At 40.3% G+C, this 26,263-nt stretch overlaps 2 protein-coding genes across 4 annotated transcripts; one reads left to right on the top strand and one right to left on the bottom strand.

The window, feature by feature from the left end:
- Nucleotides 1-3,436: 3,436 nt before the first annotated feature.
- LOC134627142 (phosphorylase b kinase regulatory subunit alpha, liver isoform) lies at nucleotides 3,437-18,164 on the bottom strand. 3 transcript variants are annotated; one of them, XM_063473080.1, is made up of 33 exons: nucleotides 17,858-18,164; nucleotides 17,648-17,737; nucleotides 15,806-15,964; nucleotides 14,943-14,990; nucleotides 14,596-14,764; nucleotides 14,358-14,440; nucleotides 13,893-13,973; nucleotides 13,695-13,793; nucleotides 13,463-13,609; nucleotides 13,305-13,358; nucleotides 13,034-13,156; nucleotides 12,825-12,920; nucleotides 11,842-11,949; nucleotides 11,554-11,632; nucleotides 10,868-11,002; nucleotides 10,669-10,778; nucleotides 10,423-10,567; nucleotides 10,146-10,224; nucleotides 9,901-10,052; nucleotides 9,637-9,807; nucleotides 8,827-8,936; nucleotides 8,590-8,726; nucleotides 8,335-8,497; nucleotides 7,776-7,855; nucleotides 7,615-7,693; nucleotides 7,401-7,530; nucleotides 7,180-7,281; nucleotides 6,833-6,951; nucleotides 6,605-6,628; nucleotides 6,102-6,155; nucleotides 4,790-5,023; nucleotides 4,513-4,713; nucleotides 3,437-4,432 (listed from the first exon to the last, which is right to left on the bottom strand). In XM_063473080.1, exons 2-33 carry the CDS (start codon nucleotides 17,723-17,725, stop codon nucleotides 4,259-4,261), a joined length of 3,723 nt encoding a protein of 1,240 aa, XP_063329150.1. In that variant the 5' UTR covers nucleotides 17,726-17,737; nucleotides 17,858-18,164; the 3' UTR covers nucleotides 3,437-4,258. The 3 variants fall into 3 exon arrangements, with proteins under 3 accessions (XP_063329150.1, XP_063329158.1, XP_063329166.1); XM_063473088.1 differs by lacking the exon at nucleotides 6,605-6,628; XM_063473096.1 differs by lacking the exons at nucleotides 6,102-6,155; nucleotides 6,605-6,628 and having other exon boundaries at nucleotides 17,858-18,163.
- A 2,843-nt stretch (nucleotides 18,165-21,007) lies between these two features.
- LOC134627132 (AP-1 complex subunit sigma-2-like) lies at nucleotides 21,008-26,194 on the top strand. Its single transcript, XM_063473068.1, has 5 exons — nucleotides 21,008-21,180; nucleotides 21,629-21,807; nucleotides 23,576-23,684; nucleotides 23,828-23,965; nucleotides 24,633-26,194. Exons 2-5 carry the CDS (start codon nucleotides 21,629-21,631, stop codon nucleotides 24,678-24,680), a joined length of 474 nt encoding a protein of 157 aa, XP_063329138.1. The 5' UTR covers nucleotides 21,008-21,180; the 3' UTR covers nucleotides 24,681-26,194.
- Nucleotides 26,195-26,263: the final 69 nt, after the last annotated feature.

The following is a 26,263-nucleotide window of genomic DNA, read 5'->3' as shown; positions in this document are numbered from 1 at the left end:
CGACACAGCAACGTTCAACTGCATTTTAGAAGCAAACAACACACAAAAAAGCTAATGTTGGTGAAGAAGAACAGGGACACAGGCCATAGATCTTTTCAGATACCTGTGACATGGGATTTGTAGTGTGATTATCAGACCAGTGCTTATCAGAGGATCTCTGCTAGCAGTTAGCGACAATTGAAAACCTTTACATCACAGTAGCACTGTTATGCTGCCATCTTTCGGGGAAATTATGTCATTACACCGATATGAGTTTGGGTATAGGTGGATTTTTTTTTTGCTCGTGAGTTTTTATAAACAGAAATGTCCACGAGCTGCAGTGAGTTAACATTTTGCACAAATGTTATTCAAATCCCAGTGTTTGTTTGTTTTTTATCACATCTCAGGACTTTAGCCCCATGTCTTAACAACAACGTCCTGGTAACGTTTTTAGTGTTTATTTTAATTTTTATTTGAATCAAAATTAAAATTTTTACAAATGTTTTTAACTTTTTCTTGTTTTTTTTTAATGTTTTACAAAATTTCAGTTATGAAGCACTTTGCAACTTTAAGAAAATAGCTATATGAATATAGCAATTTGTAATACAATATTTATATTTTCAATTAACGCTTTATCTGGCAAGGAATCATAAATAGTTACTTGATTTGCATCTTAACAATGACCTTTTTTAAGGAACGATAAAAGGTAACAGTCTTGTAATATCCTCCAGTAACTCTTTAGGGTTGTGAAATTTACCATGTGCAAGCATTTCAAGTTCCCAATAAAAGGTTAAAAGCCGCAAAACAGCAGTCTTAGTAGGTCTGAGATGGTCTGACTTATGTCTTATATTCAAATCGGCACAATGAATGTGATCTCATTAAGTGATAGGCCTGCATATGACTAGGACAGTTTTGTAAGTCTCTAATAAAAGATGGGACTGTTTTGGAAAATGGATATGGTTCTAGACATGCACACTTTGAGTCTTAGATCTTTATGATGCCAAAATGCATCAGCAGCTACACTCCCCTGCTGTTCAATTCAATTTTATTTATATAACGCCAAATCACAACAACAGTTGCCTCGAGGCGCTGTTCAAACCTTCTGTTTGCTAAGAGCAGTTGCTCAAAAGGAAGTTGACTTGGAGGGTGATATAAAAGCTTGTTATAGAGAGTGAATGTGCACGGGTTGAACCAAAGTTCAGTACAAAGAATTACTGTCAAGCATGAATCATGTAATCATGATCTAGTAGTCCATGAGGATTTTTATAGAGTTGGAAATTAGCACAATAATTCTCCCTTTATCTTTCATGTTGGTTTTTTTTTTTTTTTTAGTTATATAAGTTCTTCTGTTATACAGAACTGACACCATAAACAATGAAGGCTATTCCAAGATGTGTTCCTATTCCCACTAAATTCAAAGTTCTGGCCAGGCCCAAACCAGGACTCAGTGACACTGCTGACCTGGAGTTTTGCTGCTCAATGACCAGTGAACAGGGGTTGTTTTTCTTCCTCTCTAGATGGGCTCTTTCTGATTACACAACAGTGTGCACTGAGGCGTGTTACAGCACCTCAGGGAAGCTTCTTAACATGTGTTATGTGTTTATGTCTGCTCCCTGATATCTCATAACCTTTGAAGGCTACCAGTGGACATAAACATATGCAAAGAAAGGGCACATGTGCAGAAAATTGTTAGTGTGGGAAAACTGAAGAGGAAGCGAGCAAACATCTTTGCTATGGCGTGTTTGTTACAAACGACAACAGCAGGCAAGCATGGAGACACATCAATGAGATTTCAGATTCCAGTTTGATTCAGAGCAGCAAGGGACATGATCAGCTTTTATCTTCTGCTCTTCTCTTTTATCTCAGTGCAGGCTGTTTTTTCTAAGACTGTCCATGCACAAGTGTGTGTGTCTGTAGTTTATGGATGTATCTCTGTTTGCATTCTCTTCAAATTGTCTAAATAGTTTTGTCTAAACGTAGATTTAGTGTAGCTTGTGGATGGGGCTGCAGTGGTGTCAGCTGAGATGCTGCAACATGTTTTGGCTCTTTTAAGTGTGGCTGCAATGAAGGCTAACTCATGACCAGGCCTGCTGTACAGGTGTGTGAGTGGCTGTGTGTGTTTGTGCACTTGTGACTGTTTCTATCATTTATGTCAATGAACTGTTTGGATATGCTAACACTCCTGGGAGCTTCCACTGCCTGTGTCCTGCACACCACAGTCTTCAGATTGCAGATGGCCTCTGCCAAGGCTGCAGAACATTTGCTCGATATAATGTACTGAATTGACTAACTATATTACTGTTACTCTGAGCACTGCTTCAATGCTGTTTTTCACCAAAGAATTACCTGTTTAAAACACTGACATTAGTACTGACTTCATGCACGCAGACTTTAGGCTTTAAATAAGAGTCCCACATTAAAGCCTGGAGTTTGACAGCAGTACAGGAGCTGCAGACTGTGCTGTGTCCATTCCTGTTCACCTTGTATCTCAGAGTTTTAGCACAACTCTGGGTCATACCACCTGCAGAAATACTCTGATTATGCAGTGTTGAATGTAATAGTGTTGGGCAGGAGGAGTACAGAGCACTAGTGGATGATTTTGTGGTGTTGTCTTGGGAAAATCATCTGTTTCTGAATGTGAATCGGATCAGAGGACAACTGTGCGACCCGTTCCTGGGAAAGGATGTTGATGTGGGGAAGGAGTACAAGTCCAAGGGGGCTGTTGTGGTGAGCACAGCTGTGGACTAAATAAAGTATTTTTCATCTTATTTCATGATCATGTTATGCAAAAATTCAAACTGTAGACAACTGTGAGTTGGTTCAAAGCGATTGTAATTCACTTCTTGATAAAGTCACAGCACTGTGCAGAAGTGCTATTTTGCATCCAATGAGCCACACTGTCTTGTGATTTTTAAACTGGTCTTGAGAAATAGTTCTCCAGGCTTTCTTTTCATTCTTCTTTGGACATTAGCTGCTTTTTCACTTATTTTTTTTTTGCAACTTTTGTTTTTTAACCTGACCATTTTCAGAGGAATGCTTTTTTAAATTTAAGGTATTTAACACTCATCTATGAATCACTAAAGCATAAAAAAAGCACCTAACTGAATTGACAAACTGGTGTTGTGTGTACACATAACAGAGAAATTAGCAAACAACTGATTTTAAATTGTATCTCGAAAAGAAATAGTGACACAAAGACATCATTAAATGCACATGTGGTTACTCTACTGCGCTACTATTGCAGATAAAAATGTCAGCAACAAGAGGCCTACTATAATTTCAGCAGCTGGGAAAACAGACTAGACCCCCACTGTTAGTCTATGCCAAGGAAAACACCTGGCCAACTTCTACCTGTTGGGTAGTCGTTAACTTACTTTTGTTGTAAATTAATTACTACATTGAAGTCCTTTCTGTGAAACAGGAAAATGGATGTGCATGTTAAAAAAGACACATGAAAGCTTTTTTTCTTTCTTTATTTCATGCTAAATGAACAAACCTTTAGTATATGTTGAGGTAAAGTTGACCAGACATATCAGTAGCATAACCCTGGAGATTTGCAGAAATAGACTGATTTTTACTCTTTATACACACAACACAGATTAAAAAAAAAAAAACTGTTCCCAAACAGAGTATTGTTAGTACTAAAACACGATTGGCTGCCATGAAAACAAAATAATAAAGAACATGGAAACTATCACATTTAAAAATAAATACATGTGTTGTTATGAATGTGGTCATGTGTGAGTGAAAAGCTAATCTGAGGGCACAAGTTGTAAATTTTACTCCTTTTTCCCACATATCTGGGGAATTATCTCATTAATTACAGCAGAACAATGAATTACAATGTTACTAAATAAAAAATAAATAATAACAGCAGAAATGGATTTGATTTATGAGGGATAAGTGTGCACATATGATCAAAATCTTTCCTCTGGTAAATGCTGGGCCTGAATACAACTGTAACATACGATAAATTACAAGACAGACAACAGAGTAAGATTGTAAGTGTCATAAACATACGTCTGAGCAGCACGTTCACAAAATAAATAGGTTTACAGTCTAGACTCACAAAGACTAAATAAACTGAAATACAGAGGTCTGCACTGGCAGCTAAGGCTATGATGTTAGATCAGTTATATGAGCGCTACACAGTTTATTAAAGAGTATACTTACAAGCACCGCATGAACAGTATGAGGTGATAACAGGAAGTTAGTTTTATGAAACATGCCTCTTCGGGTGTTTATAGAGTCTGTTGGTAAAACACACCAGTCTGCCTATTCACTGCATCAGGCAGCTGGAACTTGGCAGGAAGTCCTGGACGTAAGTGACTGCTGCTTTGGAGAGATAGGTCATGGTGCCATAGCTACCACTAGGAGCGCTGTCGTAGAAAAAGTTGCAGATTCCGGTTGCTGGGTCCTTCTCAAGGAAATACTCACTGGCGCCGTGGGATTTCTAAAGATGAAGAGGTAACGCAGAGTGAAGCCCAGTGAACAAATACTTGCAACAGACCAAAAACCTTTCTCTGTTAGTACCTGGTCACTGAGGAAAAGGTCATTGGCCAAATGCAACACGCGATCCACGTGGATGATGCCGCCGATGTTGTCCACGTCTACGTCCGCTATCAGGCCCACAACCATCACAGTCTCCACTAGCAGCTGCCGGTACTCTGGCTGTGGGACGTGGTTCAGCACAGATTCAACCTGCACTGCAAACTTAATCTCTCCTGCTGTCATCTAAACAGAAAACACAGAATTTAAACACACACATATGCAGGAAGTCCAAATCTGCAGCAGGTCTGCAAGTATCTACCTCTCTTGTGGTAGAAGAGGGCAACACGTATCCGTCGATGGACAGACCGTGGCACTTCTGCAGGATCTTCCACACCTTTTGGTAGAAACCCATAGGTACTCTGTTGATGGCACCATCTAGCCTGCGTCTCCTCAGCCACTGGCCTTGCCTCTCCTCCCAGTGCAGCTGGCCGTCTCCTGGACAAGTGCTCACCGGGGACAGCATTCCACTGGGAGTGGAAGGGCTGCTGCAACGCTGCAAGCCAAAAGGAAGACACTGCTAAAGCACATTTAGTGGAGCACTGTTCTTTTTTTCAACCTTGTCTCCATGTAGGTCAAATCTATTTGTTATGTATACTGTCGCATTTGGCAAGAGCACAGTTTTTAATCACGCCACTTTGATTCTTCAGTAGCACCTTCTCCTATCTGAGCTCATTTCCAGTTCAAGGTGCAAAGAACTGCACCTTCCCACTCTTGGCTTTATGATGAATGATATTTATAATGTGCAGACAGTAGCATATTTAGGGTTAAATGCATGTAAAAAAGGTTGAAATATTGTAGCACTTTTTTTTGTCTCACCAATCCACAAAATGATAGCTTTTCCACCTTTCATGCAGTTATCCATGCATACTGACACTCCATCAAACTTGGCAACAAAGCACTTTAGTATATATGCTGAAGGACAAGGCTGCTATTATTGTATTATTGGTGTTAATGATAAATACTCTAAAGAGCTTACTAACTAGTGTTGTAGCCGTAGTAACAGCCTGATATAGCTTGTGCCTTCACTAATTATCTTCCAAACACAGAAAAGATACTGTATACTGTTGCAACAGCTGCCACATTGCTTCATTATGATAAACACACCCAGGGTTATTTTTGTCAAGCTATTATAAATGCAGACGTCTCCCAGACCCAGAGATTTATGATCACAAGCTACCCCAGGCTTCAGCCACAGTAGAGCCCGTGCTGATATGAGATCAAATAACAATGTTGTTTTAACTGAACATAATGCAAAGAATTGGAATCTTGTCTTGATATGTACTGTTTCATCATTTATAAATCGATGAAAGTTATCAATCGAGATCTAACACACTATACTTGTTAGTTCGGTACATTTGTGAGCGATTGTGTTCTCATTAAACCATTGTTAATAATAATAGATTACAAAATAACAGCATCCTCATCCTTAAATAAGTAAAGCCACGAGTAAACTGTAAGATATCTACATAAACTATGAAATCCGAATGAAGTTTGTTTGGTCTACACATACCTCCTATTGCAACCTTAAAACAAATAAGGTGATATGAAGCAGGCGAGGTGAAATGGTTTACCGTAGAGCGAGGAGATGTGACATTGCTACTCAAGGAAAAACCGCCACTGAAGATCTACACATGGATATGGATGACAGAGAACAGTTTGAGATGGTTCACACGGCTGTCACACTGCAAATATGATGGCGCTGGAGCCACACAGAGCAAGGGCATGGGTAAAAATTACAACAGAGCTGCGAAAATCAGCACACGATAAGGACTGCTGTAAGCAAAACGAAAGCTGGACAGGGCTGATCACAACAGAAATCCTTTAACAAACAAACCATGCCAATCCATGACCAAATGCTATAACAAGATGGGTTATGGGGGTGGGGGGAAAACAGCTTAATGAAGGTCTGGACTGGTTCATCAAACTGCAGAAAAGTTATCTGAAGTCCAAGTCTTGTTCTCCTACTGTCATGGGATGGGATGAGAGTCACTCCAGCTATGGATTTAGACTGATTTAGTCATTTAGACCAAGGTCAGAAAAAGTCACATGCTAGATATTATTAAAGCCAACCCACACTTGCAGGCCGAGAGTCATCCAGCTGCAAAAAGAGAAGAACAGTGTCATTATATTCACAGATAGATAGATAGATAGATAGATAGATAGATAGATAGATAGATAGATAGATAGATAGATAGATAGATAGATAGATAGATAGATAGATAAAAAGGCACTTGAAGCAGATGAAATATATATACCGTACTTAAATTACAATACTTAGAATTCTATGTCCTATTATTCCCACCTGTTTTATCTCACTCTTTAGCTTGTGTATTCCTGTACGTTCAGTCTTTGTAGCTCCTGTGTGACCTAGTTCATGGATGGATATCGCAGGGCTAGTGGCTGCAGACTGGATTGGGCGCACTGATGAAAAAAAACAAGAGTCACAGGTCAAAGATTCAGGATTGTTTAAGGGGAAGTCAAATACATTTTTTTCCTGATTAATCATTATAAGTAACAAGGTTCATGATCTGGTGTAGAATACATAGACTCTGTGTGAGAGCAACAAAATATATGACCATGATTATTACAAAGGTGTTCAGCTGTTCCTGAGGGATGAGGGATGGATGCATAGGGAACAACAAAACTCACTGCTTCTCTCCACCCCAAATTCTTTGCCACTGAGAATGTGATGCAGTAGGTTCTTCATGCCAAATGGACTCAGGCTCATCAAACTCTCTGATGCCTCCTCCCCTATAAAGACGTTACAAGCTTTTCATATTGCACACTCTGCAGACTTAATTCCTTTGCTCATCCACTCGGTTATGCGTGCATGTGTATGTGTACGTTGTGTTTGGGTGTTTTTTTCCTACCAGAACAGTGCAGGCTGCGAGCTAACTCAGTGGCCATCACTTGCATGATGAGTCCTATCCTGAGTCTGAGCATGTCCCCGAACAGAGCGGGCTGGGAGCGCACATACATGGCTAGATACACCATGATTTCCTACATGACAGACCCGCACAGTTCAGAGCTGTAAGATCAGCGTGTGAAAAAATCATCAAACAGTCCAAACGGTGACTGACTTACCTGAGTGAGCACTGCTACACTGATGTCCTGACCACTGGCTTCGTAGATGAGGTTGTTTAACTCATCCGGTGGAAGAGGGCTGAAAAGAATCAGGACAGAGACCTTGGATTATTACTGGAAAATTTCTTCAGCCACATTGTTTTACTGCAATAACGGCTTACACTGTGATCACTCTTTCCCTGGGTTGAGGAGGTAGACCTACAGTCAGCTGCTTGTGATGGGAAATCAGATCTGTGCAGGCCTGCAGAAAAGACAAATACACGTGGAGTGAATTATTAATAAATGGTCATGGACACTGTTGATCCTGTTCAAAACACACCTATTAGGAACTTCCTAATTCTTACTTGCAGCATGAGTGAGTGACTGAAGCTGTTTGTTGCAGGAGGAATAGGGTAGGTCAACAAACAGACAGCAATGATTCAACAACACTGGATCAGAACAGAGTCCAGAAATCTGACCACAGTGACTGATCCACATGGAAGATACCAATGACACGGCTAAAGACTGACTATATAAGTATAAAGGATTTATGGTATATGTTTGTAAGGTCAATTTGTGGCTACATGTGGAATGGCATCATCATGCTCTTGGTGGTAGTGCTGTCTTACTACTTAGTGGTGTCCAAGTCAAGCACGTAATCTCTGCTGCAAGTTGCTGACACACTTAGTTTAAAATAATCTCTAACCAGGTGCTAAGCCACCTTTTTCCTAAGACACTGACCTCAGCGAGGACCTCCACCCTCTTGCGCAGTATTCCAGAGATGTACCTAATGAGCCCCCACTCTTTGCAGGCTCCGGCTTCTACGTACAGCTCCTCCAACAGTGATCGCACACTGACCCCACCCTGCCCAGGACCTGACAACTCCACCGGCCAATCAGCTCCTCTGCTCAAGAGAACAAAAACACAGGATGGGCAATTACAAAAGCAGCATTTTTTAATCAAACGTTTGCTCTACTTTTGTCTTGATGATCATACTTCATCACATAGAGAATGTAGAGGATGTCAGCCTGGTCCTGAAGAGTGGGGCATTCTTTTAGCTGCCTGACCAATGCTGCAAAGTCCGTGTTGCCCTGAGAGTCTCGAGGCAGATGAAGATCAGCAGCAGAGTGTGGCTAGTAAAGGAAAAGTGCCAGGGTTAGACAAATGTACTCACAGCAATACTGAAGTCATGAGAGAAATGAGTTTGCTGGTAGAAGGATATGCTGTGCCTACCTTGTGCTGTTTCGCCTGTGGGACGTGCTGAGGATGAGAAACATCAAGAAGGTTGAGAGATTTGCGATGTTTGCTCTTGACCGGAGTCACAGGCAGATACATGGAAGACTCTGAAAATATGTTTCATTAAAACAGAGCATTAAAAAGAGAGTCTCTGCTTTTTAACACACTGGCAGCTTATTACAAAAGAATGCCTTTTAAGGTCTCTGCTTTGCTGTTAAACAGGGAGGATATCTTTGATTATTACTGGATTATTATTAGAAAATTCATTCAATCACAGTTTTTACTGCAGTAACAGCTTGCACTGTGATGACTCGGTCCTTGAGTTCAGGAGGTAGACCAGACCTGTGCAGGTTTGACAGGCTTGACAACGGCTTAGTGTCTTGACAAGATTTGGCGAGTTTTGTCACTTTGATGTCAAAAAATCTAACATCAATCTTATTATATCATTACAGACTGCTTATAAAAGATGGATGTGCTAGGAGGGTGAAGCCAGTGCTTGAGTGCCATAAACCTGCTGTCTCTCTAATGGCCAGCAGGGGGCGAAACACAATTGAACTAATTGTAATGACGTTCACGAGAAAATTACCCAAGTCCTTGCTTAATGTGTGACCTCAGTAAACATTTTCAGTCACACTGACATTGTGCTTGTCTCAGATAAACAAAACAACCAAAATGCTCAAGACAAGGCTTCACAAACCAATTGGTGGCATCGTGGTGACCACATCCATCTTCTAAATACACACTATGGTTAGTATATCTGCACTAGCATGAAAACTAGCATGGTCATTACATTGTTGAGAAACTCACTGGGAACGTTCAGGCCCTGGACCTGCGCCATAAAAGACAGGATGTCTCTTGTGGTATGTTCTGGACTGAAGACGTGGTGCTGCCCCCTCTGGATGGGAGGAAGATGGCACTTGGTAGTGGTGCTGTGAAGGAGCTGGGTGAGGTACTGGTCAAATACATCTTCTGAGTCCTCTAGAGTTAAATAGAATTGAACCATGTTTAAACACAGGACAAATTAATCGTGCCACTCAACTGCTGTACAGTTCTGGGACAATAAGTAATTACCCGAGGGACCACAGGTATTATACTCCTTTCCATATCCATCATCATCATCGCCTCCATCCTCAAGTAATATGTCATCGTTCTCTTCATCCAGGAAGCTGAGACGAGTGTGAAAAGAAGTGGTCTGGACACTGGAGACGTCTGACATCTGCACCCTGTAGTGGTCAGCCAAAGTACTCAGACACAAACTTTACTCTAATCACAAAATTCACATCTACTGTTGTTTTAAGTTATAGAGGGAAACAAACCTCGCTCCAGCAAAATAGCCATCCTGCAGTTTCCTTAGAGTTGACAGGATACATGAATCAATTACTTCTCCATCTTCATCTATACAGAAAAAAGATGGACATTCATCAGGTAAAAAATTAGGAGCTACTCACAGTTCATGTGTTCAGCAGTGTCATCTCCTGTTTGAACATGCAGTCCAAACATCTAAGTTTATTTTTTATATTCGCTAAAAAAATACAGTACATTATTAATTATATTATGTAGAACAATTACAGACTGATATGCTTTGGTTATTACCCAGCATGCTACGGGTGATTGGGAATGTGAGCGTAGGCCGTCCTGTCATCCTCCAGCAGCAAGAGAGATAGGCCAGCTCGGTCCGTAACATCTCCACAATCATCTGGTTGTCCAGAGCCAGATAGAAATGGTGCTGATCCAGAAACTGAACAAAGGGGGGCCCAAGCAGAAATTCAAATATTTATTGTTCAATTATTAATGTTAATGTGGATAACATAACAAGGTCACAACGTGCCCTAGTTTTACCTGAGGGGTGAATATGTAAGAGCGATTTCGGATCTCGTAGAATTTGGATGTTCCTAAGACACCAATGTGTCTGTATGGCCGCCCACTCAGATTCAGCTTCTTGCTGTTCCCTGTGGCAGAGACACCAGATGGTACTCTTATTTATTTTAATATGAACTCACATGCACAGCTGTACATAAGGAAAAGAGTGCTTGTTTACCCAGTCTAACATAGACGTGGCTCAGGATGCGAGCTGGCATGACCCTGATGGGCAGAACTTCTGCCATCGTCTGTACCTCGATCCCCAGATCTCTTAACAACTCCTGGATCTCCTCCGACTCTGCTAGAACACAAACTAAAAAAAAAAAAAAAAAAAACATACAAAAAGCAATTTAGATATTTAAAAGATATTAAAAATATTGGCAGTTCAATATCTAGCTGCTCCAGTCTGGATGCCAAATATCCTGGGGCAAGTTACTAAACCCAAGTTGCTCTCCGATGTATTTATTGGAGTGTGAGTGTTAAATGGCCTGTATTTATATAGAGCTTTTCTAGTCCCTAAGGACCCCAAAGCGCTTTACATATCCAGTCATTCACCCATTCACACGCACATTCACACACTGGTGATGGCAAGCTATGTTGTAGCCACAGCCACCCAAGATAAAAAGCATTTAAGCATAAAAAAGTGCTTGTATGAATTGGTGTGCACATTGGTGCATTGGTGTGTACAAAAAAAATATGCTGACTTTAGAACATCAGAAATGACTAATTTCAGAAATGCGACATTGGTTACTGAAGCTGAAAGTCCCTCTATTTTCAAAGCAGTGCTTAGTTAATATCTTACTTAATGTACCAGACTTTAACTCTCAGCCCATATCAGTTGTTTCCTACAAATTAATCACCAACCTTGTACCACAACATCTGGTTTGAAGCTTGTAGAGAATCTCCTGTTGAGTGGATCTATCTCTCCTGGTGCTAAAAAACCCTTAATCCGAAAAGAAAAGGCAAGACGAAGCAGAAGATTTATAACATTCGTTGAATGCTTATACGTATAAAAAGTGAGGTGGTTTTTGTGTATTGAATGTCTGTTAGAATACTGCATTATTCCCAATTTGTCTGCCATACACACATTGATAACAAACAGTTGCCTTGTGGCTAGCTAACATTTAAGGTAGTGTGTAGCTCAGGACCTACCTCAGCCAGAAGGCACCCCAAGATGTAGAGTGACTGTCCCCACATGTGTGGCAGCTGACCCATGGCTACCCTGTCTACTGAGTGAGGATTGCTATACTCCTCCTCAACCTGCAAGAGGTACATATTTTTTGGTATCTTGGTATTTTTGGTATCTTAATAAACAGATATATACACTGAAACAGTCCCTGTCTTTGTCACAACAAAGTTTAATGACAAACTATTTTGTGAAACAAGAATAAAACAAATAGTAAATATATAAATAATAAATAAAACATTTTTTTGGGCACAACCATTTTTTTTCCTTTTGATTTTTAGAGGACAATGCAACTAATTATGGTTAAACTTGATACTGAAAAAATATAAAATAATACACTACAATAGCATTGCACATGTAAAAGCTGCTCCTATGTCATATTACAACAGACATTTTAAAAGTATTCTTCATGAAAGACTCAATTTTGTATCTTCTACTAATTCACAATCTTGAGTCCCCCATCATTTTGTATATTTCACTAGGAAAATGGGAAATAGGTGCAGTGATTTAATTGAAATATATGCCAAAGAAATGTAGTAGACAAAAAAAAGAGTTTGTACATTTCTAATAAGCTTCTTTCGTCCTCCCCAGATAGTAACAAAATGCTTCAAGATATAATTTATCTTTTTTTTTTGCCAAGTTGTCTGTTACGTGTTGATACAACACAGGTTCATCCCTTGAGTTATTTGCCTTTTTATGCCAGAATGATTCACAGGTCAGTAACAACAAACCATAAAAAGCATTTCTCTGAAAATGGTCAGGTATGAGGACTGGACTGAAAAAGAGGACGCCAATGACCAAAGACATACTTCGAAAGATCTTCAGAAAGCTTAGAGAATTACTGCTCAAGACCACTTGTGTCACAAAGGTAAAATTATTTTTAAAAATGCATCAGCGTCCAAATTTATGGCACTAACTGTATGTTGTGCTCTCCGTGAGTCTAGGATACCTTGTCAGGAGGAACAGAATAAAGTTCAGGCACCAACTTAATGCCATTCTTCCCTCTGATTAAAACACCCTCCAGTGCTTCACGGTACTCTTGCACCTGTGCAAAAGCAAATTTGTTGTTATTGTTAAAAAAGCCATATCCAAAGTGACTCAATGATTGTGTGAGTACAGCAGAAAGTGCATATGAACCAGTGTATTTGGTTGCTTTACCTGAACGTGATCACCAGCAAAAATACCATCCAGGATGAGGTAAGTCCAAAATACAGGCCACTCACACTCGATATTCTCAAATAGCTTCAGCTCAGCAGGATCATAATGCAGCCGAGATGGATCCTAGCGAGAAAGATCGAGAGCTTACATAAGCTTTCCTGCAAAAAAAATAAAAATCTATACTCTTCACTAAAAAAGAGCACCTCCTCCCTGTGTTCACTGCTGTAATGCATTTACATGTCCCATGAGCCTTAATACTAGAATATATCACCTCTTTGGGACAACGATATCCGTCCCTGATAAAGCGACAGCAGCCATAGCGACCCTGAAATAAAGCAAAGAGTAGAATTTAAAGAGTGCAGGTCAAAATACCAAACTATATACTTTTCCTTGGCAGAAATGTCCAGCTTGCTTATGCTTTGACTTCACCTGCAGTTTGCTTATGATCTCTGACTTCGTCACAGCCACCAGGTCAGCATCCTCCACAGCAAACGCAGGGAAAGAAGTGATGGACAGAAGACCAGCATCTATTTCCTTTGAAGTTGAAGCTCTTGGCAGCATGGAGCACAGAATAGACTGAAGGGGAAAAACAGCACACTGAATACAAGAAAGACAAACAGAGGTGATGCTACCATAGCTAAAGGCTAATTAAAAATGATACCTGACAGTGTTCGACTTCATCAGGCAACACATGGATTACTGACTTCGGCCCTCCGTGAGCACCAAACAGATCCAGCTCATCTATAGCCTCAAGCGCTGCCTGCAACGTGCATACGCAGATTAATCCCTATATCCATGAATGGACAGTACAGTGTATCATAAATGCTGATAATTATTAAATAACACATATCCTTTGTACCTTAGCCATTCCTACAGAGCTGCCATTGAGCTCAGGAATGCCCTGGTTAGTCTTGTCACCTCGTTCCCACATTCCATAGTCCTGCAGTGGTAAAAATGGTCATGGCTTTCTTTCTTTATAGCAACTCTCCAGTACTGAAACTCATCATGGCACTGAAAAGCCTATTCCACTGATTTATCATTCAACTATGATAACAGAAACAAAAAAAAAACAAACAAACAAACCTCTGACTTTTTACTACTAATTCTTCTTTCATTCATTGTTTCAAAAACCTGTGGTTACACTACCCCGAAGTCAGTCCAAAACCCAGAAGTGTTTCCAAACATCTGGATGTGTTACAGTAGAAGACTCGACATGCACTTACTTTGGGAGCAGCTTTTATTCTGTGTCTTTTCATGTAACTACTCATATGTCACCCTCCAGACACCACATACCCAAACAAGACCTCTAAAAAACATTACCCACCGCTACTTTGTAGGCAGCCTCTATGTAGAAGACCAAGTTTTGGATGAAGGCTACCTCGTCCAGGTTGGAAACGATACGAAGACCTGCGGGATGAGATAACAACTATGTTCAGCGCTCAGTGACTGTTTTAACAAAGGAAAACTCATTCTTTAATAACATGATGTTACAACACCAAGGCAAAGAAAAGGCAAAAATTATATATATACATAAAAAAAAGCAGTCTGCATCGCTATTGTACCTGAGGCTGTCATCTGTGCCAGCATCAGCAGGTAAATCGAGGTGGCGTCCACCTGGAGATGACCCCACTGATCATCCCTGACCACTGTGGCACAAGTGGGAGTATCATATTTGGCATGCAAGCAATCCTTTGTACTCTGGGTGTGTTTGAACTTCTCCACCTTGGCCACCTGGAGACACATGACCAAAGACTCGTTGTTTTTTGTCGATAGCTTTAGCAAAGTTTATAATGAGTTTCTTCATAAGCTAATCAGCAACGTCAATAATTTCACAGTACAAAGTGACGTCATCAAGTCGTTTGTTTTGTTTGCCCAGCAGTCCAATACTCAAACCCAGGGTATATCTTACCTGTCTCATCATGCACTGCAGAAGCCCCTGCATCAGTTTCACCACACTCTGCCAGCAAACAAAAACAGCTCTATAAGTAAACGGCAAAAATCTCACCGTGATGCAATTTATTTTCTATTTCTAGCAAGCTAGAAAGGAAACAGCTACAATCATCTCTTGTGGCTCTATGTATTTATTCTCACATTTCCCACAAGAACTCGTGGAGGGGGGCTCGAGACTTTTGCAATATGCTGTAATTTATCAAACAGGTTAGCAAATTTATCAGCTTGGACTATTAAACACTGACTCAAAGTTACAAGAGCTAAAAATGTACTTAATAATTTCTAACAGAACTATGAATTGGGGTTTTTTTCATACACATTAGATAATTTTTTAGCAATTCTTTTAGTGAATCTCAATCAGGAGCTTTTATCAGTGCTGGCCTGATTTTAAAGTTAGACATTATAACACCTTACTCTATAATTAGGGGCAGAGTGGTACTTGTTGATTGATGGCACTCAGTACATCCACTGTAGGTTTGTATGTATGGGTGAAAGCCTGTGCATGTTCAGCATGTGCACTATGTTATGTCAGAGTGAAATAATCCTTTCCTCTTTCTTTAATCCTCTTTTTTTCCTAAACCCTACTAAAACGTTATGATCACAGTGCTGACCAAAACAAATGTGATTCTTTTATATTCCCTTTCAAGCTATTTAAGAGTAAAACAATATTTTATGTTGAGCTAATGTGATACTTTAGCTTAACTAAAGCCCACATTTATTAAAGTTTTACTAAGTATTGCTATCCTCAAATATTTAACCCGTCATAACTGAAAGAATGTACAGGCCCCTTTTTTACTCGCTCTATTTATGTTGCAAACACACCTGCTCCAGTTCGTAAGCTTTGGCCTTGTCTTCATCGCGGTCTGCATTCTTCCGGTAGGCCATACCCAGCCCCCACACCGCCAGGACACTGTAAACATTATCCCTCACCCAGGCGTCCTTCTTCTGCGCACTGGCAGGAAGAAGTCCTGTCACTGGATTCTGAAACCAAGACACATGTGACATGTTAACCAATAGTAAAGACAGGGGTGGTATGAAGGATACAGTTGTGGTCAATAGTTTACCTGCACTCATCATGAGCCTGAATGTGATCATAATTGTGATTTAGGTTGGGGTTTTTTCAGAGTTGAATGATTATACCACAAACACAAATCTTTAACATTTCTGAGGTCACGGCTTTGGGAAGGCCTTTACAGAAGCTCCATTCCAAAACCAATTCTGGTGTGTTTGGGATCATTGTCCTGTTGGAAAACCAAACCGTGTCCAAGTTTTCTTTCTAGCTGTTGATCTAACGTGAAGCTGAAAAATGTGAAGATAGTCATCCTTCATTATTCCATCCACTTTGTGCAATGTACCAGTATCATAAGCAGCATTACAGCTACAGAGCATGATGCTACCACCACCATGCTTGACAGTTTGTAAAGTGTTCTTAGGTTTGAAAGCCTCAGCTTTACTCTCCCAAACATACATCTTGCCATTGTGTCCAAACAGCTCAACGTTTGTCTCATCTGACCATAACATTTTTCTCCAGAGTATTTGACTTATCCATGTGGGCTGGTGCAAATTTCAGTCAAGCTTGAAGGAGCAGGAGCTTTTTTCTATAATCCATGTGTGAAAGATCCACGACAGATACACAGCTGCAGCTTTTTAGCTAGCAGCTGAACACTCCACCAACGACTACAACACACAGACAGGACCCAATACACACTTTAAGCCAACGAGGCGTGATTCTTCTTCACCTATCACAGAATCATAGCTATTATTCTTATATGTGTTATTGTGATCTCCTATGAGCAGAGCTGAAAATGAATGGAAGCATGGTCCCGCTGGTTACAATTCAAACTGAAATTGTTAAAAAGTATCAGAATCCTTTCACTAAAAGTTACTGAAAGTTAATGTGTGCCCAATAATAATAATACAGCAGTTGCAGTTTATATTTGGAGGAGCCTGAGACATCATTGTGTCACCCCTCCTCTCTCACTAAACATATACCCCGACATGTCAGTATATGCTATGCGTGGAAAGCTGATGCCGTTTCCTATCAGCTGAGTACTCTCTGGGTCACAGTTTAGCATAGACAGCTGTTGATGGTGCCTCATGTGAGCTCAAGAGCCAGTAGATAACAGTACATAGCTTTCCAGTCCTCAGCCTGTTCCAGTGCCTGAACTTTGCCCACACTTTGTTTATTTCTGTGCAGCTCACTTTTGGCTGAACCCTAACCTATATGGGCTACAAAACATGTCCATACCTAGCATGCTTCTGAAGGAGAAATCAAGGATATGTGCATAACTGAAATCCATAACACTGGGTCCTGGTGTTGTCTCGTTTAAAGTTTACATGACTTAAACGTTCAAGTGGACTATAGTGTCTGAAATAATGTATGAAAGTATTTCATAAACAACCACGTACATTCTGCAACATCTAAACTAGTACACAGGTAGTAACGCATCAATAACTGTAATCACAGTATGCAACATACTTCATTTTGAAATAAGTGCTTCCACATTTAGATCTTGAATTATTGCTTCATTCAAACGTTTCTCAGTAACATTGCGCAAAAAGGGGCCCTCACTCCCTTTTCCTGCCTAAAAACGAAAATCCACCTTTGCGGAAGTGCTCCAGCTTTACTGCGCTGCCTCGTCTCTGGTGTATGTCTGGACTCACCTGATGGCACAGGATGGTCTCCTGGACCAGCCGGGCATAGCCGTCCAGCCGCACTCCTGAGTTACTGCGACTCCTCATCCTCTCTGATCACTGCACACACAACAACAGTTTAAGTCTCAGCGACCGCTTAAAACTCGGTATTTGCTTGTTTGTAAACGAAGCTTCGAACACCACCGGCTCTCGCTTAATAACTTAGGTAGGCTGTCTTACCAGGCAGCGACCCATCCTCCCAGTCCTGTTTCGCCGACTCGATCCCCGCAGAGGTTGCTCTGTTAGCGCTCGCTAGCCGGGTAGCATCCAGCTGTTTTTTGACGATATCAACATGTAACATTAAGCTAGCAGCATGAATTTTCAGGCACACAGGACCACAGGGCCCGGTCAAAGTGCCTGATAAGACGAGTCAGTGCTCGCAGAGGACAGGACGTGAGGTCTCACAAACACAGAGAGGCTGGAGGGCAGAAACGTCTGTGAGCGACTGTACATCCAATCTGTAAAAAACAAAATACATTGTGTTCTTGTTGTTTCCCTGCTCGACGACAGGGGGCGCCAGATCACTTTCGTTCCTTCTACTCCAAGGCTTTAAGCCTTAAGCGTATTCACTTTATTTAGAAATGGGGAAAACTGACCGAGTATCCTGTTAGTTTATATGGCTTGTTTCATAAACAATAGATTTATTACATGTACTGTTGGGTTTTGGGGGTTTATATTTTATATACAAAATGTAAATAGTTAAAGTATCTAGCTATTAAATGCATTCAGCTAAAGTTTCCCTTTATTTCCCTCGATTTTAAAGCAGGATTAAATGAAAACACTCGTTGAGTACCACAGAACTGTACCTTTGCACATTGCTTAAAATGTAATTCATGCATTGTTCTTTGCCATTAAAGTCATCATCACTGTAAAGAATATACAGTTGGTGTATTGTGTAAAAGTTGACAGTATAGACTACTTTTTGTGTATAATCTGAGAAAAATATACCAGCAGAAAAAAACACAAACAGACATAAACTTCCCTTGTTGTTTATTATTTATGTATACCAGGTCTATATTACAGTACTGTGGTGCAGATTCAGTATTTTAGTCCAGTACTCAAGTTAATGTATCTCCAGTATATCTTGATTTCAAAGTCAGGGAAAGTAAAGAACAGTTAAAAGTAGCATTTAATTTAAATATACATAGTTAAATGCATAAAAATATGTGGTCAAAAGATGCCATGGTAATGTGAGGCTTTTTATGATTTCTTCAAATTATAAAAAGTTGTTTTTCCCAGGAATGATTGCACAGCGTATGTCTTTAATGGCTCTTAAAAAAAAAAAAAAAAAAAAAAAAACAAGAATTGGGTGCACAAGTTCATAATTATTTTGGATTTTCTCTAAAGCACGCTGGGTCAAAATTATACGCACAGGCTCAAATATATACATACATTTACTTAATCTTTTAATATTTAACAAGGCCGATGCCTGCTCACTTCTGCTTATCGATATCAGGGTCACAGGGGGGGCTGGAGCCTATCCCATCTGCCACATGGCAAGGTGGGATACACCCTGGACAGCTCACCCATCTGACACAGACAGAAAACCATTCACACACACACATTAACACCTGTAGGCAATTTAGAATAACCTATCAACTTAAGCCACTAATTTGCAAGCCAGAGTACCCAGAACTCACACAAAGACCAGGACAACATGCAAACTCCACATAGAAAGAACCCGACAGATGATGGATTTGAACCCCTTTCGAACATGTTTTACAGAAAACTGCTCCGTCAAGCATGGTGGTGGTAGCATCATACTCTGAAGCTATTTTGGAATAATGAAGAAGGACTACTTCCAACTTTGTCAACTTTACCTCAATTGGAGATAAATTTTTCTGAATTTCAGGACTGGGACCACATCTCCATACACCTCCCTTCTGGATCTCTGTCTAAATATGACCCACAGACACTACAAGCTGCATTTTGTGTGCCTGACCCTCCCTTCCTTTTTCAATGTATTTACTTCACATTAGTACATGGGGATCTGCCTGGCTCAGGAGCCACTGCCAGTTCCCTCTGAGGCAAAATAGTTCCCCAAACTGCAGCCTCAATTCATTCTCAAGCCATCTTCCATTATCTATTAGAAATGCTGTCAAAACTAAAATGAGGATGTGGTCACAGATAGTGAAATCAACAGCTAGACACAACTGGGTATTCCAACAGGACAATTACCCAAACACACATAAAAACTGGTTTTGAAATAAATAATGCAAGCTAACATTAAGCTTCTAGAGTGGTCTTCCCAAAGCTGTGACTTCAACCCTTTTGAAAATATGCTTAAAAGCTGGATCCGTGACAGGAAACCAAACAATTTAAATTAACTCCACTATTTCAGCCAAGAAGAGTGGTCAAATATCAGGCCATAATTATGCCGCATTGTTGAAGCTTGTTGATGGCAACCAAACGCATCTGGTCAAGCTGCAACTGGCAAATGGATAACCAGATATTAAATCTCCAGTGTTAAATTAACACTGGAGAGTGTCTATATGTGCCCACTCTGCTGAGTGTTAAATATAACACTGTTGAGTGTTAAATGAACACTTTTGACAGTGTTATATTTTTAAAAGTAACCTAGTCAGTTCTGAAGATTTACAATGACTAACACCGAGCAGTGCTGATTTTCTAACACTGGAATATTTCTAACATTTTGAGTTATTTTCCAGTGTTAGAAAATCAGCACTGCTCGGTGTTAGTCATTGTAAATCTTCAGAACTGACTAGGTTACTTTTAAAAATATAACACTGTCAAAAGTGTTCATTTAACACTCAACAGTGTTATATTTAACACTCAGCAGAGTGGGCACATATAGACACTCTCCAGTGTTAATTTAACACTGGAGATTTTGCTGTGTATGTATATGAACCTGTATGTATAGCTTCCACCCTGTGTGGAATTAAGAAATCCAAAATAAATTCAAACTTGTGCACCAGTGCTAGTTTTTTTTAAGTAATTAAAGATGTACGCTGTACAATCATTCAACCCTGGAAAAAGAACATTTCAAAGAAATCATCAAAATGTAAAAATTACACCTGACCGCAACTGTATGTTTTAACCTACTGGTTGTTGTATCTTACTTGTTGCTCTGAGGATAGTGATGCAACAATGCTTACTGTATATGTGTTCATATATATCGTGAAACCAGTTACCTGGATTAATATACGCTCTTTATTGAACAAGAAGAAGTAAATTTGACTAAGTGGCAACTTTACACTCACAGGCAGCCATTGCTGTTTCCTTGGAATAACGTAACGAATAACGGAATCTTTAATCCAATCAAATTCCAGAGCTGTGGCTTTTTAAACCAATCACAGCGCAGCCGTCTCAATCGCTGCTTACCATCGACCACTACCCGCTAGCTAGTTTAGCAACAAGCTGGGTGAGGGGCTAAACCGCAGATACACAGAAGCACCTTCTTCACTCGGTTTGTTTGTGTATTTCGCTGGGACATAGTGAAGTTAGCAGTCATCCAAGTGACTATCTTCACGTTTTGGTCGAAGGTAAAGACTGGTGTTTACTTCTTGTGCATGCTTTAGCTAGATAACCCTTCGCAGGATGGGGCGCAAATGACACGAGACGCGTTGTTGATGTTATTATGTGGCCGATAATTAAGATTAGCTGATATTAGCTAATGCAACTTTGTATTAAAACCTCTTCAACGTAAAATATTTCAAGTTGGGCACATTCTTAACAGGCGGCTGGGCGGTCGTGTTATCATTGTCAAGAATGTGTGTATTTCCTGTTTGGACGTCTCTCCTTATTGTTGTGACTAAGTCAACTGGGTGATTCAAAGTTTCATACCATGCCAACGTGTAGTTTCCACAGGCTTGCTGATTGCACCCCCTCCTCTAGCTATTTTAATTTCTCCTCATCTTTCTCTCTCATCTTCAAATAACTCCTTCAGTTGGTGTTTATCTCACTCTTGGATAACTGGACTTCCTCCCGCAGATGCAGTTCATGCTGCTGTTCAGCCGGCAGGGAAAGCTGCGGCTGCAGAAGTGGTATGTTCCTCTGTCAGACAAGGAGAGAAAGAAGATCTCCAGGGATCTGGTCCAGACTATACTGGCCAGGAAGCCCAAAATGTGCAGCTTCTTGGAGTGGCGAGACCTGAAGATCGTGTACAAAAGGTAGGTGTATAATGCACGTTTAATACTGGGTTTTGATACCACTGCACGCTCTCCCTTTCTATCACAGGTGGCATTTGCGCTCAGCTGTTGGTGCAGTAGGTAAGATTAGATCAGATCCTCAAATGCAACAGCACAATATTGCCCTTAAAGATTAAGTAATGCTTATTAGCACCAACATTTGTTTTCTACAAAGTAACTTGTATTGGTTCACTTGAGTTGAGAAATGGTCAAAAAAATTATTTATTGGGATTTTGTTTTTTAGTGTGCCAGTCATCGGTTCTCCTCAGGAGGTAGGAGAGTAGTGAGAGGAATTAAAGCAAGTTGCGTGCTCCTCTAAATCCCCAACTGGTGGGAGCAAACTCCCACTCCCTTCCAGTGCTTCTTCCCTTAGGTTGTGGATTCCAACACACTACACCTAAAGGAGAGAGAGTAATTCCCAACATTAATTACCTGTGTTAATTAGACTCCCTCTCGCTTCTCCCCTGCTGCCTCAAGCAGCACCAGACTACCTGTTGCCATATTTTGAAGCAGTAATCCGTGCACTAAAAGTTGTGACTTAAATAAACAGGGGAAAAAAAGTAAATTCGGTGTGAAAAAATATTTGTGACTTACATAAACTGAAATAGAAATTCATTAGGGAAGTCAGGATTGAGTGCTTTGCCAAGAGATGTCCATATTGGCACATGTGGGATGGGGACAGTTCTTCCAGGGTGAAACAGTGGTGCCTGATATGTGGACTCTGAGAGGCCTGTCAGCTCGTTCCTGCTCGCTTTATCATAGCTGATCAAGTGTACTGTTCATGTCAGACCAAAATGGCTCTCATCTGATAGCTCCTTAATGGTTGTCCCTCCTTGCTAGCAATATAATAAGGGCTGGTACTGGTGAAGTGCCAGTTTCCAGGTGCACATACTATTTTTTTTCATTGTTTCAGTTTGCGTCTCAGCAGCAGATGGAGTTGGCTCATGGAGAGGTGTTTTAACTTTGTATAAAACACTGGTCACATGACAACAGAAGTTTATAAGGAAGAGAACTGCGTAGTTTCAGTTCCCGAATTCATGATGACTGTGGTGTGGTTGAAACCTTCAAAAATGAATAGGAGGAGGATCGTTGACTTCAGGCATTTATGTTTAACCTGTAAATGGCCCAGATAAGCTTCACTGGTTAATGGGAGCTGGTGATTCAGTGATTATTTTTTCAGGCACTGAGATTTCTGGCATCTAGAGCTCACCTTCTGGTGTGTCGTGGAAGCCAAAAACACCTCCTTTTCAAATAATAACTGCCAAAAAATGGAGTACAGAGTAAATGGGGAGATTGCCTGATTTGTCATGAACATATGACTGCTAAGTAATGTAAATGTCCACTTTATCAAGGCAAAACAAACAAACAGTTCAGCCAGATGATAGTGCAGTATTATACACACACATGCAGTTCAATACACAGGCCTAAATGTGTTGTATTCATAACATGTGATTGTCTGATCAGATATTTGCATGACGGAGCATTTGAACAGGTGTATCAAAAGAAAAGATTGTGAGTGTATTATCTCAGCATTAACTTCCTGCCCGTTTTTAAATGCCCTGTAGACACTTGCTGGGTTGTGATATCGCTGCACGCAGACATTAGAAATTTTAGCTTAGTGTCTATGCCTTTTTTTTTTTGTGACTGACTTTTATTACCAAATATACACTTAACAGTCATAATGCATTACTTAATACTGCTGATGTCACAAATATTGATGCTTTGCATATCTTCTTTCTTCGTGTACTAGATATGCAAGCCTGTATTTCTGCTGTGCCGTCGAGGATCAGGATAATGAGCTGATCACACTTGAGATCATCCACAGATACGTGGAGCTGCTGGACAAATATTTTGGCAGCGTAAGTCTTGTCAACATCACACACATAACATGCTGATCGATGGTATCAGAAGGGGAAATCTGTTAAAATGTTACTGCAAGGATTTTTAGTAGGGACGGTGTCTCCTCTGATCTGCTGCTATTTGTTGTTTTGTGGACTCTCAGGTGTGCGAGCTGGATATCATCTTCAACTTTGAGAAGGCTTACTTCATCCTGGATGAGTTCCTGCTGGGCGGAGAGGCCCAGGAAACATCCAAGAAGAATGTGCTGAAGGCCATCGAGCAGGCTGACCTGCTGCAGGAGGTACGCTCAGTTCTTCTTCAGCAGATAAATAAATCCATTTGACCTGTAACTATGAACAGGGGGTTGCAATAACCAAGTGTTGATAAACCTATCATGTTTTTTGTTTGTTTGGGTTTTTTTTGTTTTCTTCAAAAATCTAAAGGTGTTATCTTTACTGCCAAGCAAGACAAGGAAAGCTAGCAGTTCTTCACGTTTGATAAGCTGAAACAAAAACAGACATAAATCCTTTCAAAATGAAACATTTGCCAAAATTCAGTAACTTTCTGTTAATTTTACTCAATAATTCAAGTGTTGATCCAAACAGAAGGCTGGCTTTCTCCACCTTACACTCACCTGCTATCATGTTTATTCTTAGGCTGCAGGACTTGATTAATACCTCTTTCTATCTCTTGTGCCAGTGCACTAAAGAACGTTCTGCCTAGGTGGCTGTTTCCAGTGGACAGATTCAGTGCTCTGTGATTTATTTAAAGCAAAGCATGCAGCACTATTGTTATAACAGAAGGACTGGCTGTGCATGCCTGTAACTCACTGTAAAGCCCCTCTGTTCCCATCTTAGATTCAGCAGCTAGCAATTATGACTCATGCACTATTAATTATGTTTTGTAAGGGGTACTTAAAGAACCTGACATAACAGCTTTAAAGAACACTTGTCTGTCTTCTTCTGCAGGAGGCTGAGGCACCACGGAGCGTTTTAGAAGAGATTGGGCTGACATAGATCATCGTGTTTCTGCCTTGTTTGATTCTCACCTCCGTGTGTCGACCAAGTCCTCTCCTGTTTACCGTGTCAGTGTTGTGTGTGTGTGTGTGTGTGTGTGTGTGTGTAGTCACCATCTATGTACTGTATTATTCTGTACTGTACTATCCTGTATTGTCCTTTCAGTGTAGTGCCAACTGTGGTTCTGATGTGTTCCCTATGTGCAAGCTCCCTCACTGTATTCAGCAGCACTCAGCGTACTTCACTCCCTTAACTTAAAACTCCACAGAGAACAATGTAGCACCGACATGAACTCCAGCATCAGTAGATAATCCATCATCACCCACTGCAGAGCTGTACATGTTTGGCCTCAAGTGCTTGTTAAGGTGTTGTGTCTGCAGCTGGTGCTTCTCATGTTGTACCATCACATAGCAAAGAGTCATGAAAATGCAGCACTGCAAAAAATCTTGAACTACCCCTCATTTCTTTATGCTTTGCTAGGAAAATTGAATATGGGTGCAGTGGTTTATTGAAACATGTAAAAACATATGTGGAAATACAGGCTGAAAAATTAGTCTGCAGCCTGAACTCTCTTAAACCAGCTGTGTAAGAAACTAGTGTTCAGGAATAGTTCTGAAAGGACATTTAAAGCTCTTCTTTGGCTGTTGCTGTAGATCATTTTGTCCAGTTTCCTCAGTTTTAAGGCTCCACTGCACACCACGCCAAGATAACAGCTCTTTGGGAACTGACTTGTTGCTGCAAAAATGCAGTTTTCTGTACTTCAGACTGTTATTTCTGACATTTTTGAGATTCAACTGAAGAAATGGCGAAAAATGGTGTTTGTTTGTTTTTTTGTTTGTTTGTTTACGGGGTTACAGGCTCCTAGTGCTTAAAGATATAATTTGAAATTGGTCCTTTGCATAGTTTTTTGTTACGTGTAGAGATGATGCTGGTTCATCCCATGATACCTTTTTATGCCTATTTGGCTCACATTCAGTGTTAAGTGGCTTAACAAGTTAAAAAAAAAAAAAGATTCATCTGAAAATGTTCAGGTACAAGGGTTGGACTGAATGAGTGAACAAGCAACCAGTGTTCCTATGTTGCATGCTCATATGTAATGGCAATGCATCAAAGCCACCAGCTGGGGCCAGTGCTGTTAAGGGAACCACAGACACTGTTACAATCACTTATTCATGGCTAAACTGAACCCAGTAACTAAAATTACACATTTAATAATCATTGTGTCTGTGTTAACGCTTAATACAGGTTTATTTTCTGTGATTCTTCTCTTCAAATGAATCATTTCATATTCACATTTCCAGACTAATTGTTTGCTATATGTGGGTGGTTTCTGTGTAACTAGTGTCACGTTTGCTATACTGTATTTCTGTAGTCTTTTTGACCATTGACTTATTGTCCTTACAAAAAAAAAAAAAAAAATAACACTGAGGTTTGTAAAAGCCTCTGAAAGTATATCTTAGGTCCAGTTCCTCCCTTAGTGCTGAATTAGGTTAGGATAGTGACCCAAATAAAACCACTATTTTGTGTATTATAGCTTTGGCTTACTCTTAAAGACTAACATATGACCAAAGAACACTGTGTTT

This window comes from Pelmatolapia mariae, linkage group LG1 (genome assembly GCF_036321145.2).
Source record: "Pelmatolapia mariae isolate MD_Pm_ZW linkage group LG1, Pm_UMD_F_2, whole genome shotgun sequence".
Classification (NCBI taxonomy): Eukaryota; Metazoa; Chordata; class Actinopteri; order Cichliformes; family Cichlidae; genus Pelmatolapia; species Pelmatolapia mariae.
The sequence above is the reverse complement of the archived record's forward strand: the minus strand, read 5'-3'. Positions and strand labels throughout refer to the sequence as shown.